General features: G+C 35.7%; 1 protein-coding gene across 4 annotated transcripts in view; it reads left to right on the top strand.

Annotated features, from left to right (window-relative positions):
* Nucleotides 1-14,150, top strand: part of FCHSD2 (FCH and double SH3 domains 2) — a 292,250-nt gene that overhangs the window by 148,568 nt on the left and 129,532 nt on the right. For all 4 annotated transcript variants that reach the window (XM_079928905.1, XM_079928902.1, XM_079928903.1 and 1 more), the window contains one exon: nucleotides 479-607. In XM_079928905.1, the coding sequence (XP_079785031.1) occupies nucleotides 479-607 (129 nt within the window). The remainder of the gene's footprint in view (nucleotides 1-478; nucleotides 608-14,150) is intronic.

Here is a 14,150-nt window from a genome sequence, read left to right as displayed (position 1 = left end):
CCTCAAGCTGTAGAATACCTGATAAATAAGCTTAGTGACCTACCTTTGTCTGCCTGGCTCCCAGCTAGCATGCATTTCTTTTGGCACATTAGGGGGTGCTGATTTTTTTTCAAACTGTTTTCTAACTCCAGCAGATTTACCCAAGTCTTTGAAGATAAGGGACTTACTTAATTTGAGAACCTTTGTCTTCCCATCATAATAAAATGAGCAAAACATTATGAAGTTCTCTCAAAAGCTTTGGAAATTCTTAAAGTGTAAATAACAAATATTTGAAAGCACTCTTACTGTGTCAAACAGTTCTAGTCACTGTTTATTTAATTCTTCAATAGTGTTGAAGAATTTTTATATGCATATAAATGTTTCTCTACGTGGTCATCTTTACTCTTGTTGGGGAGCCAACTAAGAGTGGTATCCTCATATGTTTTTCAGTACAGTATCAGTTTGCACTGACTTTTTCTTTTCTCTTACTATGTTTTAGTTAAAAGCCCGGCGATCGGAGTGTAATTCCAAAGCTACCCATGCAAGGAATGATTATCTTCTTACATTAGCGGCAGCAAATGCACACCAGGATCGCTACTATCAAACAGATTTAGTTAACATTATGAAGGTAATACAGCCTTAATATCTGTGGTAATATTGTATCATTAAAGACAAAACAACTCATGAGTGACTGTTGGGTGTATGGGATTGAGTCTATACAATAGCAGCCAAGCTACCTCGCATTTTGTTGGAATATACTTGGTATTGTTTAGGTGACCTCTGTTTCACGTAATCTGAATTAATTTTAGTTTAAGAAAATGTTTAAAGCCAAATCATAGTAAAAGATTGTATTATTCCCTAGCAGCAGCAGATATTTACTGTATAGTGGTTATTAATATATGATTATTTTTTAAAAGCTTAGCTTTTTAAAATTTTATCATTTTATGCTTAATTGATAGGTAAACTTGTGCATTAATATTTTATGAGGTGCCTGTGGGTAAAACAAGAGAAAATGTAACTCGTAGTTATATGAAAATGTCTCTACCCTGAAATGTAGGGTTACAGTTTCTTGTATGACAAAATTCGATCTTGGTCTTTCTCTGTTTATACACCTATATGTATCTTTAACTTTAACTCAAGTAAAGGACAAAGGGTGGAGGAGCAGAAAACTTTTTTAACATGCTGCCAGGTTTGCCCTCACTGCTGATAGACAAGTTCTGCTTTGAATTGTATCTCATTCTCTCCTGTTGTCTCAAGGACCCAAACTTTTGATTATTCTATCTTTATTTTCAACCCATCCCTCTCAAATGTATTGTTCTTAATGACTGTCCAACCACATTGCTTTCATTGAATTGCTTGCTTTACGAATCAGAGGTGTTGAGAACGGGGTGCAGCAGGAATGGGCGCTCTTTTTTTTCTGCAGTGCCTCTGGAAAAGAGATAAACTCTGTCCAGAAACTACGAGTTCTTTCCTTGAAAGTAGAGACAGGACATTTACTGGAAACTTTAAGGAAAAAATGGAGGGATGGAGAGAGTAAAACTGAACTAAAAAGTATTGTATTGCAAAATTTTTTATTTCCTTTTTGTTTATTGTCTGAAATCCCCTTTCCTGGCTTCTATCCTGTTCTGACTTCTGCTGGTTAGGATACAGGTGGTAAGAGAGACAAGGGATTGTTTTGACATCCCAGATGAGAACTCTGCATACATTTTCCCATAAAATGTTGGACCTAAAGGTTTAGACATTTTAGTATCTTATTAGGTGTTACACAGTGCTTCAGACTTACAAGGACCAACTGGAGACTTGGCCTCCCAGTATAACCTGGTTTCTCTAGGGAAATATATATACTCAGTTTCAAACAACTCCTTTATTAAAAAAGATTTTTAATACAGCTCACATTTAAGTTTGTAATTCCCCATATACCATCTGCTTATTACAACAAAGCTGTTAACTATATACTTTCCCCTTTGCATATTTTTAAATGAACACTGTATTAGTTTAAGCATCAGCAAAAATAAAATCTTTATTTTTTATTATTTTTTATTTTTTTATTTTTTCGGTACGCGGGCCTCTCACCGTTGTGGCCTCTCCCGTTGCGGAGCACAGGCTTAGCAGCCATGGCTCACGGGCCTAGCTGCTCCGCGGCATGTGGGATCCTCCCGAACCGGGGCACAAACCCGTGTCCCCTGCATCGGCAGGCAGACTCTCAACCACTGCACCACCAGGGAAGCCCCATCTTTATGTTTTTTAAATTGAATCCACAGCCAAAAAAGATCTCTTTCCTAAAACCCTATGGTCTTTTATACACCAGGAAAGGTACAGAATTATTTGGGGGACCTACCCCCTGCCAGGATCAAAGAGGAGGTTAATGGGCCTAGCCAGCAATCAGATTATGTATGTTTGAACTTACTTTGAAGTCCTTATGCACCTAGGCATTTGATCGTCATTGGGTAGGTTATGCTTCAGATTACTCGTTTCATGAAACATTAGAGGGTACTGAAATGATTAAAAAAAAAAAAATAGAGGCAGGAATCCCTCCTATCACTTAAAAATAGGAAAATATATTCTCAATTTTCATGTTGTATGTGTTCATTCATTTTCTTCCGCATGCTTATTCATAGACTGCAGTATTGGAAAACTCCCATTAATGCTGTTAGCTACTTAGTAAGTTTCTATCATTGAAATGACAGTGGTCCTTTAGCAGCTGTCTTGGTAAGGTCTATTTTCTGGATTTTTGTTAAAGTTATAATGCCTTAAGTATATCTTTTTTTTAAATATTTATATGAATAGCTTGGAAACAGGAGATTTGAGTCATTGATTTCATCATACACATTTAATAGTCACTTAGAGTGTAGTAGCTATGCTAGGCTTTGGGAAGAAGCAAAAATGAACAAGACACTCTTCTTATCCTCAAAGAGCTCAGTCTAGTCAAAGAGAGAGATACATAGAAATGATTACAAATTAGAATAATGAAATCACTTACTGCCAGAGGACCATGGTTAGTAGTAATAGCAGCTATATTTTTTTTTTGATTGCTTGGTATTATCCTGGCATTATCCTGATCACTTTGGGCATATTATCCTATCTCATTTTCTTCTTTATCCTGGTTAGAGTATATGGTTCATTATTTAAATAACACACTAGCCTATAAATGAAATGAAATGAAATGAAATGAAATGAAATGAAATCCCAGCTCTGGATGAACCACTCTCTCTATATCTGCATCTAAGTAGCCAAGCACTGTTGAAGAAAACTTTTCAACAGAACAGATTCATGATTATAAATTAATGTAGAACCAGTATCAAATGGACCCTCAACACTGCTCAGATATCCTACTGTATTTCCCTGGTTGACTTTCTCTACTATTTTCAACAATTTTTTCACCTTTTTCCCTTCTCCTCAAATCTGACTTACCCCTTTTCTTTCACACTTAGCAAGTGGTCTTTCTTCCTAATTTACAGAGAAAATAGAAACCATTAAAAGGGAACTCCATTATTGTCCCATTACAGGCTTCATCTGTGTTTAAGACTCTTCCAAAGAGTCTCAATAACTATCTAAAGATGACTGTTTCACTTCAGCTTTGGATCATATCTCATTCCCTCCTGCCTTCTCAGGGATTTATTAAACAATTGATTATTTTTTTCCTTATATTTCTTGGACATTCTATTCTTACATTAACAGTTGATAGGATCTTAGTGATGACAGCCCTCAGTATGTCTTGTGTTACTCCTCTAATCTGGATTAATTGCCCTCTGTGTCCCATGTAATGCAGTTATTCTGGGACCTTCCTTTGTCTCTCTCCTATGTTGGATCTCCAGCTGTCTGTATCACATCTTTTTTCTTGGTTTACTTTGTTCTTTGGTGGAATATCCTCCAGTATTTTCTTGAGAAACTGGGCATGGGAGGTAAGTTTTTTGAGATACTGTGTTATAAAGATGTCATTTTTCTGTGCTCATACTTGGGTATAGAATTAAAGGTTAAAAACAATTTTTATTCAAATGTTGAAGACAATTCTTCATGTTTTCTTGTTTCCTGTGTTGGTACTGAGAACTCCAGACCATCTGATTCTTCATTCATCATATCTGATCTAGTGTTTTTTCTTTTTAAAAGCTTATGAAATATTATCAATATGTCCTTTGATTCTTAAATTAATTCTTCCCTTTTTTCTCTTTCTAGAATTCTAATTATTAAGATGTTGGACTTAATTATTCTGGAATTCTAATTATTAAGGACTCCTGGCCTAGTCCTTCAAATTTCTTTTTTCTATTATTGTTCTTTGTCATTATGCTCTACTGTCTGGGAGACCTCTTCAGCTTTATAGTTCAACTCTTTTATTAAGTTTTTAATTTTTTAAACATGGTTTTAATATCCTTTTGTTCCCTGAATGTTCTTTTTTTATAACAGATTTTTGTGCTTTATCTTCTCTTTTTAATTCTGGTGGTCTCAATAACAGAATTTATTTTAAAGTTTTCTTTTCGGTGCATAGTCTCTCTTTTAGCCTGTGGGTAGGACTTGTCAACTTTGAGCTTCACTGTAGGGTGTTCTCGTGGACCATTTGTAGGGGAAACTGTAATGTCAGTATCCTTGTATTTCTCCTCTTGAGTTGGTCAAAACTCCTTCTTTGCTCCCTTCATCATTTCTTCAGATCTCTTTTCTTGTGTTGTTTGCTGAGGAAGACTTCCATGATCTCTTTAACCCAGTTACACTCCCACCCAATATGATGGTCTCATAAAATGGTTTATCTCATCTTTGAAGTACTTAACATGGTTGTAGTTTTACCTGTATCTGTGTGATTATGTGATAAATGCCTTATCTCCCACTTAACTATACATTCCATGAAGGCAACGATTGTGTCTGTATCCCTTGAGACTCCATCCTTGCTACCTAGTACAGTGTTTGATTCCTAATATGTGCTAAATGTTTGTAAATTAATACATATTGAAGAATGAATGAATGAATGAGTGAATGAAGAATCAATCTCATTTTAGTCCTTGCAGGATGAATCATTCCCATTTTACATATGAGGAAACTATGACAAAGCCTGTATTCAACTCTGGCAGGTCTCTCTGCCTTCAGAGCTGGTGCCATTAGCTCTTTAAATAATACCAGCTTATTGGACTTATTTCCTTTTTCCTTGTTAAATGTGGGATAATCCTGCACTATCTTATCTCCTTTGGCTTCTGTGAGGAGCAAATGAGATAATGAAGAGTGTTTTTGTTAATTTTGAAACTTGTTTATACACGTTATATATTGTCCTATTAAGTAACAGAAATTCTATTATTCTGTTTTAAATAAATCTTGTTTTCGAGGAGGGGGAGAGCGTGGAAGAGACCTCAAATGCTTGGGAGTGAGAGTGGAACAACTGTTTGGGTGTCTAACATTGTTGGGTTCTCTGTCTAGGTACCCAGAATACATTATTTCATTTAGTTTTCATACCATCTTTCAAGGTAAATATCATTATCCCTGTTTTACAGGTCAGATGGCGGAGGCTCAGTGAGGTTCAGTTAATGTATATAATAGCCAGGACTTAAATCAAGGTCTCTGTAACTTCATACCCTGTATTCTTTCCTAGATTTCATGCTGTGTTCTTTTCTACCTACCATTCCAATCTTCTTGTTGGTAAAATTTAGTATAATAAGTGGTAGCATACTATAAATATCATAAATTCTGAGAGAACTGTAGAATAAAATTAACAATTGAAAATGGCAGATTGTCCCCTGTTCTAATTATTCTAAAGAGTAAGATCATGTCAGTTTCTAAATAAAGTATTTAGACAGGTTCTCCCAGGAATATTTTGTATTCCTTATGCCAGTACTGATTAGCGTGGATACTAAATATATTACTCTGTGTCTGTATATTATCAGGCAAGTTTTTTTCAAACTCGAAACTAAAACAACAATGACAAAAAACAAAAAACTATTGCTAAGCCATGGAAACCAGATAACTGATTTCATCAAATCTATAGAAAGCAGTTCAGCTGACTGTTGGGAGGTAAGGTAGTTTGTTCCTTTTTTGTAGTGTATTCTTGTGCAATATATAAACTGATATTTTTACTTTTAGAAGCTTGTGGAATATTTTCTTAGTGGTTTGGATGAGGAAGGATGAAGTATAATGCATCATACTAGAAAAGGGAACAAATGTCAATCTAATGAAAGACTTTTTGAAAAGCTTAACACTAGGACCCTATCTCTAGACAAATGTTTAGTGGAAGCTAAACATATCTGGACTACTTGATAATTGGGCAAAGTAATAAAAGGTGAACATCTTTATATGTGACAAATATAGAAAATATGATAATATGGCATATCTTTTACAGACATTTGTCTTGGTTAAATGAAGAGAAAGTCATTATTGATATCCAAGTCTTTTATTTTTAAGGCTTTTCTGGCTAAAGCACTAATTATTCCGAAAGTCTTCTTCATTCTCGTGTAGCGTTTTTAACTCTCATCTTCTTGATTTTAAGTCATAACTCTTCTGGTTTCCCTGCCATCTCCCTAGCTGTTGTGCTTCTGACCCACCTAGTAATGTTTGTTAACTTAACAAATTAACATGGAAGTCCCCAAATCTCAAGATTGGCTCTCTGCTTCTCTTACTTTACATACTCTTTCTTTCAGAGAGTAATTATTTGGCTCTATTTTTATTAATATTGTATGATTCTCAGATCTGTATGTAACCTTGCCCTTATAATTATCCATATGTTTGCCTTTCCTTCAGTGGCTGAAACTTTCTAAACTAGAGGCAACTCTGTTTCCCATTGTTCCCTTGAATAAGTACCCCCTTCTAGGTTTCAGGTGACAACTGCTGACAACAGGTGCACTGTCAAATACAATAGTCCTTAGGTACATGTGACTATTTAAAATAATTAAGTATAAGTAAAATTTTTAATTCTGTTCTTCAGTCACAATAGCCACATTTCAAGTGCTCAAAAGTGACGTAGGTAGTGGCTACCATATTGAACAGTGCAGATATAGAATATTACCATCATCACAGAAAGTTCTGTTGGACAGCAGTGGACTAAAGCTTATTTAGTTTTTGCTTGTTTTCCTCCCTTCCTCCTTTATCTGGCTATCAATAACACTGATGATCATTTTCCCCAATAACCATAACCATGATTGTATTCGTATTATTTCAGAATTAATTGCTTCTTCATTTGCACTGTATACCTTGAAATCAAACAGAGGTTGGCAAACATTTTCTGTAAAGGGCCTAATAGTAAATATTTTAGGCTTCTCTGTCACAACCACTCAACTCTGATGTTGTAGGATAGTCATTGACAACATGTAAACAAATAAATGGCTGTGTTCCAATAAAACTTTATTTATAAAAATAAGCATCAGGCTGGATTTGGCCCACAGGCCTTAGTTGCAGACCCTTGGTATAGAACTTTAAAAACTATATATGAAAATTTCTAAATATATAAATACATTCAAAGAAAAATTAAATGAATACCCATTAACTCACCACTCAGCTTCAGAAATGAAACTCTGCTAATAAAATGGAAGCCTCCTGTATGACTACTCCCAAAACATCCCTCTCATCCACCACATTGTAACCACCACTCTGACAATATATTGTATTGTCTTAGATGGTATTGTACCCTGTAATATTCTGCAACTTGCTTTTTTCCCACTGAACATTATATTTCTTGAAATTCATCAATATGGATTTTTAACCTTATTAATTACCATTTTGCTATTTAGTATTTCATTGTCTATGTATCATAAATTACTTATCCATTTTCTTAGCTGAAAGTTTAGTTGTTTTGGTTTTATTCTTATAAACAATGCTGCTATCAACATTCTTGTATGTGTCTCTTGGTGTATTTATGCAAGAATTTCTTAAGGAAATATCCATAGGAGTGGTGTGTATTAGCAGCTTTACCAAAGAGGGCCAGATTGTGTTACAGCACTTTTTATTATACCTTTTAATACTGTTAGTGTGTTATGTTAAACTCAGCAAATATTTGAGTGTATATTTGGTGATACGCATGGTGATACAGAGATAAATTGGACATGAGCCATATGAGCAGTGAGCCAGAAACAAGAAGGTTATAATTCTCTAGAGCAGCCCCTAAAGGGTATATGGAATATGAGGTGATGCATCCTTTCCCCTGCTATATTGTTTATATTATGGTTGGCTCCCTGTGACACAAAATATTAGGATACTTCTTGGCCATTTTTACCAAACTTCTAAAGCAGTGATTTTAAAATATTTTTAGCAGTTGAACAACTGCTACAGACTCCTACATGGAATCCATATACATAAAGCAGATAAAAGGGAAGCTTTTTTTAAGTCAACTTTATTAAGGTATAATTAACATACAATAAAATGCATGTATTTTAAGTATACAGTTGGTTGAGGTTTTTAAAAATATTTGTTTATTTATTTATGGCTGCGTCGGGTCTTAGCTGCAGTACGTTGGATCTTTGTTGCGGCATGGGGGATCTTGTGCTGTGGCACACGGGCTCCTTGTTGCGGCGCTTGAGCTTCTCTCTAGTTGTGGCACGCAGGCTCTCTAGTTGTGGCACACATACTCAGTAGTTGTGGCGCATGGGCTTAGTTGCCCCATGGCATGTGGGACCTTAGTTCCCCAACCAGTGATTGAACCAACATCTCCTTAGAAGGTGGATTCTTAACCACTGGACCACCAGGGAAGTCCCCAGTTGGTTGAGTTTTGACAAGTATATATACCCATGTAATCATTTTCATAATCACAATCAATATTTAGAATATTTCTACCCCCCAAAACTTCTCTCTTGCTCCTTTGCAGTATATTCAATTTGTATCACTATATAACAGATTGACACAGACTTAGAGACTTTAAACTAACCCCATTTATTATCTCACAGTTCTGTAGGTGAAAAGTCCAGGTGGGCTCAGCTGGGTTCTCTGCTTAGGATCTCACAAGACCAAAATTCAAGGTGTCACCTGCTCTGGGTTCTCATCTGGAGCCTCTTGAGGAGAATCCAATTCGAGGATCATTCAGGTTGTTGGCACAGTCCTGTTCCTTGTGGTTATAGGACTTAAGTCCTTTTTTTGCTTACTGGCTGTAGGCTGAGGGTCACTTCTCAGCTCTTAGAAGTTATGCTCAGGTCCTTTGCACATGACTCCCTTCATGTCCAAACTAGCACAGAATCCTTTTCGGTTTTTTTCAATCTCTGCTTTCTCTTTTGCTACTAACTAGAGAAAATTCTCTGCTTCTTAAGGGCTTTTGTGAATAGATTAAGTCCACCAGATAATCTCCCTTTTACTATGTAACATAACATAATTGTAGGAATGATGTCTCATAGTCATGTGTTCTGTCCACACTAAGATTTTATAAGGGCAAAAGACATTGGAATCATCCTATAATTCTGCCTTCCTCAGCAGTCTTGCATATATTTTGTTAAATGTATTCCTAAATATGTCAGTGTTACTATAATTTATGTTTTAATTTCATCTTTCAATTCTTTTTATTAATATTTAGAAATACAGTTGATTTTTACATATTGACCTGTCCAGTTGCTGTGTTACTCTGCATAACAGATTATTGTAAAGTTTAGTGTCTTAAAATAGCATCAGCATTTATTCTGCTCTTGAATCTGTACTTTGGGTAGGGCTCAGAGGGGTTAATTTGTCTCTATACCATTCCATAGCAGCTAGAGCAGCTCAAAGGCTAGGGGCTGAATTCTTCTGAGAGCTTACTTTCTCATATGTTTGGTGATTGATGCTCCCTATTGGCTGGGACCTTGCTGGGGCTATTGGCTGGAGCTGCTGCACTCGGCTTCTCTGTGTTGCCTGGGCTTTCTCACAGTGTTGTGTTTGGGTTCCAGAGACAAATATATGAGTGAGGCAGGGAGGCTGACCAGACACAGGTAATATTGCCTTTTATGAAATTGTCTCAGAGGACATAGAGTCTTCTGCATTCCATTCATTGAAAAAGTTACAAAGTTCTATCCAGTGTCAAGAGGGATTGATGGGATAGATTATACTTCTTAATGGGGGGGGAAGGGGGGGAGGAGGCAAAGTTATGGAAGAACATATGGCACCAGAAATATTGCTGTGGCTTTTTTTGCAAATGCAGTCTGCCATATGACATTGTATCCTACAGTTCCTAATTTCACTTATTAGTTCTAGTAGCTTTTTTGTGGATTCTTTACGGATTTCAGTGATCATGATCATGTCAAATCAAATATAGTTTACTTCTGTCTTTCTAATCCACAAATCTTTTTATTTCTTGCCTTATAGCATTGGCTAGGATTCTTAGTATAGTGTTGAATAGAAGTGGTAAGAATGGACATGCTTGCCTTGTTCTGAGATCTTTTGGGGAAAGGAAAGTGAGAAAACTGACTTTCTAATTATTCTGGTAAAGTATACATAACATAAAATTTACTATTTTGACCACTTTTATATGTATAGTTTGGTGATGTTAAGTACATGCACAATGTTATGCAACCATCACCACTATCCACCTCCAGAACTTTTCAATCTTCTCAAACTGAAACTCCGTACCTATTAAACAATAACTCCCCATTCTCCTGTAGCCCCCTGGAAACCACAATTCTACTTTCTGTCTCAACGAATTTGACTACTGTAGGTACCTCATATAAGCGGAATCATACAATGTTTGTCCTTTTGTGTTTGCTTTACTTCACTTACCATAATGTCTTTAGGTTCGCCCATGTTATAGTACATGTCAGAATTTCATTCATTTTTAAGGCTGGACTTTTATTTCCTTTGCTCTGTATAGCATACAATTGTAAGTGCCTCTTTACCAAAGAAGTGAGATGAGTACATTGTGAATCCTTGCTGCTGGGGATCTTAAAATTAGAAGTAGAACTAAGACCTCCACAAAAGTAACTACAATCTAAGAGCATGTAAAATAGCCATTATTTATTAAGCTTTTATTCTATACAGGCTTTACATTCATATTATCTCATTTAATCCTCAAGGCAACCCTATATGTGCATGAATACCTTCCTTCCAATTATGTGGTTCTATGAATGCAAATGGTTCAAATAGGTATAGGCCATCAGATCTCACTGGAATATAAGATTCCTGAGAGCAGGTTCTTTGTTTTGTTCCCTGTTTTATACCTAGCACCCCAAATTGCTGTTGAATGTATAAGGAGGGAGCAGTTGCAGTGGTCTTTCTTTGTGGAGGACCTTTCTTCATAGAAGAATTAGCATCTTAGGCCTTATGGGGAGTAGGATGTATGGTGGCAGAGAATGTGATTTCACAGGAATGGACTCAAATGAGCAGGGGAGTGAAAGTGATATACAGCAGAAATCACTGGTTCCATTGCTCTTGGGGAGAGGCATGAGAGTACTTGGTAAGAATGCTAGCAATAGAGTTTTTTTTTTGTGGTTGTTGTTTTAATTTAATTTAATTTATTTATTTTTTATACAGCAGGTTCTTATTAGTTATCTATTTTACACATATTAGTGTATACATGTCAATCCCAATCTCCCAATTCATCCCACCACCACCACCATACCCATCACTTTCCCCCCTTGGTGTCTACACGTTTGTTCTCTACATCTGTGTCTCTGTTACTGCCTTTCAAACCAGTTCATCTTTACCATTTTTCTAGATTCCACATATATAAGTTAATATACGATATTTGTTTATCTCTTTCTGACTTACTTCACTCTATATGACAGACTCTAGGTCCATCCACCTCAGTACAAATAACTCAATTTCATTTCTTTTTATGGCTGAGTAATATTCCATTGTATATATGTGCCACATCTTCTTTATCCATTCATCTGTTGATGGACACTTGGGGTGCTTCCGTGTCCTGGCTATTGTAAATAGTGCTGCAATGAACATTGTTGTTCATGTCTCTTTTTGAATTATGGTTTTCTCAGGGTATATGTCCAGTAGTGGGATTGCTGGGTCATATGGTAGTTCTATTTTTAGTTTTTTAAGGAACCTCCATACTGTTCTCCACAGTGGTTGTATCAATTTACATTCCCACCAACAGTGCTAGAGGGTTCCTTTTTCTCCACACCCTCTCCAGCACTTATTGTTTGTAGATTTTCTGATGATGCCCATTCTAACTGGTGGGAGGTGATACCTCATTGTAGCTTTGATTTTCATTTCTCTAATAATTAGTGATGTTGAGCAGCTTTTCATTTGCCTCTTGGCCATCTGTATGTCTTCTTTGGAGAGATATCTATCTAGGTCTTCTGTCCATTTTTTGATTGGGTTGTTTGTTGTTTTAATATTGAGCTGCATGAGCTGTTTATATATTTTGGAGATTAATCCTTTGTCCGTTGATTTGTTTGCAAATATTTTCTCCCATTCTGAGGGTTGTCTTTTTGTCTTGTTTATAGTTTCCTTTGCTGTGCAAAAGCTTTTAAGTTTCATTAGGTCCCATTTGTTTATTTTGTTTTTATTTCCATTACTCTAGGAGGTGGGTCAAAAGAGATCTTGCTGTGATTTCTGTCAAAGAGTGTTCTTCCTGTGTTTTCCTCTAAGCGTTTTATAGTGTCTGGTCTTATATTTAGGTCTTTAATCCATTTTGAGTTTATTTTTGTGTATGGTGTTAGGGAGTGTTCTAATTTCATTGTTTTACATGTAGCTGTCCAGTTTTCCCAGCACCACTTATTGAAGAGACTATCTTTTCTCTATTGTTATATCATTGCCTCCTTTGTCATAGATTAGTTGACCATAGGTGTGTGAGTTTATCTCTGGGCTTTCTATCCTGTTCCATTGATCCATATTTCTGTTTTTGTGCCGGTACCATATTGTCTTGATTACTGTAGCTTTGTAGTATAGTCTGAAGTCAGCGAGTCTGATTACTCCAGCTCCATTTTTTTCCCTCAACATTGCTTTGGCTGCAATAGAGTTTTTTTAATGAAGCTGAAAAAACTTTGACCTTGGGAAAAGATTCTAAAATGACTTTAAATTAGCTCTTTTTAAAAATTTTAACCAAACAGATTAGAATATGAATATTTGACTGTTTATTATCTTAGCTTTTTATGCAGTTTTCTATGAAGTATTATATTTTTCCATTAAATTTAATTTTTTTTTTTTAGTGTAAGGCCACTTTCATATGTTAGAAATGTTGAATTATTTTTGCTGACTGGAAATGTAGACTTCGGTTTTGATTGGTCTTCCTAGATTCTGTAACATATTTACTGTTGGTTAAAAACTTGAGGTAGTGGACATTGATGGTATTAGCTTTGGGGCTAAGAAAGGAAGGGATATGTGAACAGACAAAAGCTTCAACTTTCTTAGCCATTTATAGCTTTAGAAAGTTTTCTTTTTTGGTCAGTCATTTATCAAGACCTTTCCCTATTGTTTTTCCTTTTCAAGCTATTTTGAAAAGGCACATAGTATTCATTTTTCTGATATTCTGGTGGCTTTTGATTCTGATTCTCATGCTGATGTAAGTATGTCACAGAATATAATAGAGATTATATTCTGTCCCTGAGCTACTTAGTCACAGTTTAAACACCTGCCCACAGACAGGTGTTTTTCTGAACGTAGTGCCCTATTCCTGTGTTTGAGGGTCAGGCCTCACTTGTGTGCACTTGGTGATGTTTTACCTAGTGTAGCCAATGTGTAGGTTTTAAGTTTCATTCAGGAAAGCATTTAAACTTAAACGTTGTATTTCTTTATCACAAATAACATGCATAGAGTTTGCTGAACTCCATTTTCAGACATGACTTTATAATATCTGCCTTAAATGCATGTCAGGTCATTTTAATAGTTTTCTTATTAAATCAGTCAATTGACACATACCTTATTTTCTTGATTCTAAGTTTCAAGTTTTTAAAGAATCTTTTAATGTTTTCAAATCAGTGATACTTCTTATATTCTGTGGTTTCTTAAAGAAAAAGGAAGATAATTTTTCCTAAATTTCCAATTCATACAAGGCACAGAGGGAGAAGTTAAAAAAAAAAGTGATTAAACACTCTACCCTCAAAAAAATTAAGACAAAGACTGGTCTTTGTCTCTTTCTGTCTCTCTTTGTGTTGCTCTCAGACACACTTTTGAAAGTTAACTGACCATACAAGGTGGTAAAACCTAGATGCCAGTCACTTTTTCTGCATAATCCATTAATCTGCTTTTTATTCGCAAGATAAACATTGCAAAGCCAAATGAAATGAAATGATTCTAATGTGATCCAAGGGGTAATTCCGTAGATGAAGGTGTAATAACAAGTATTAACTTTAACAAGTGAG

Source organism: Stenella coeruleoalba (genome assembly GCF_951394435.1).
Source record: "Stenella coeruleoalba genome assembly, chromosome: 8".
NCBI lineage: Eukaryota > Metazoa > Chordata > Mammalia > Artiodactyla > Delphinidae > Stenella > Stenella coeruleoalba.
The sequence above is the reverse complement of the archived record's forward strand: the minus strand, read 5'-3'. Positions and strand labels throughout refer to the sequence as shown.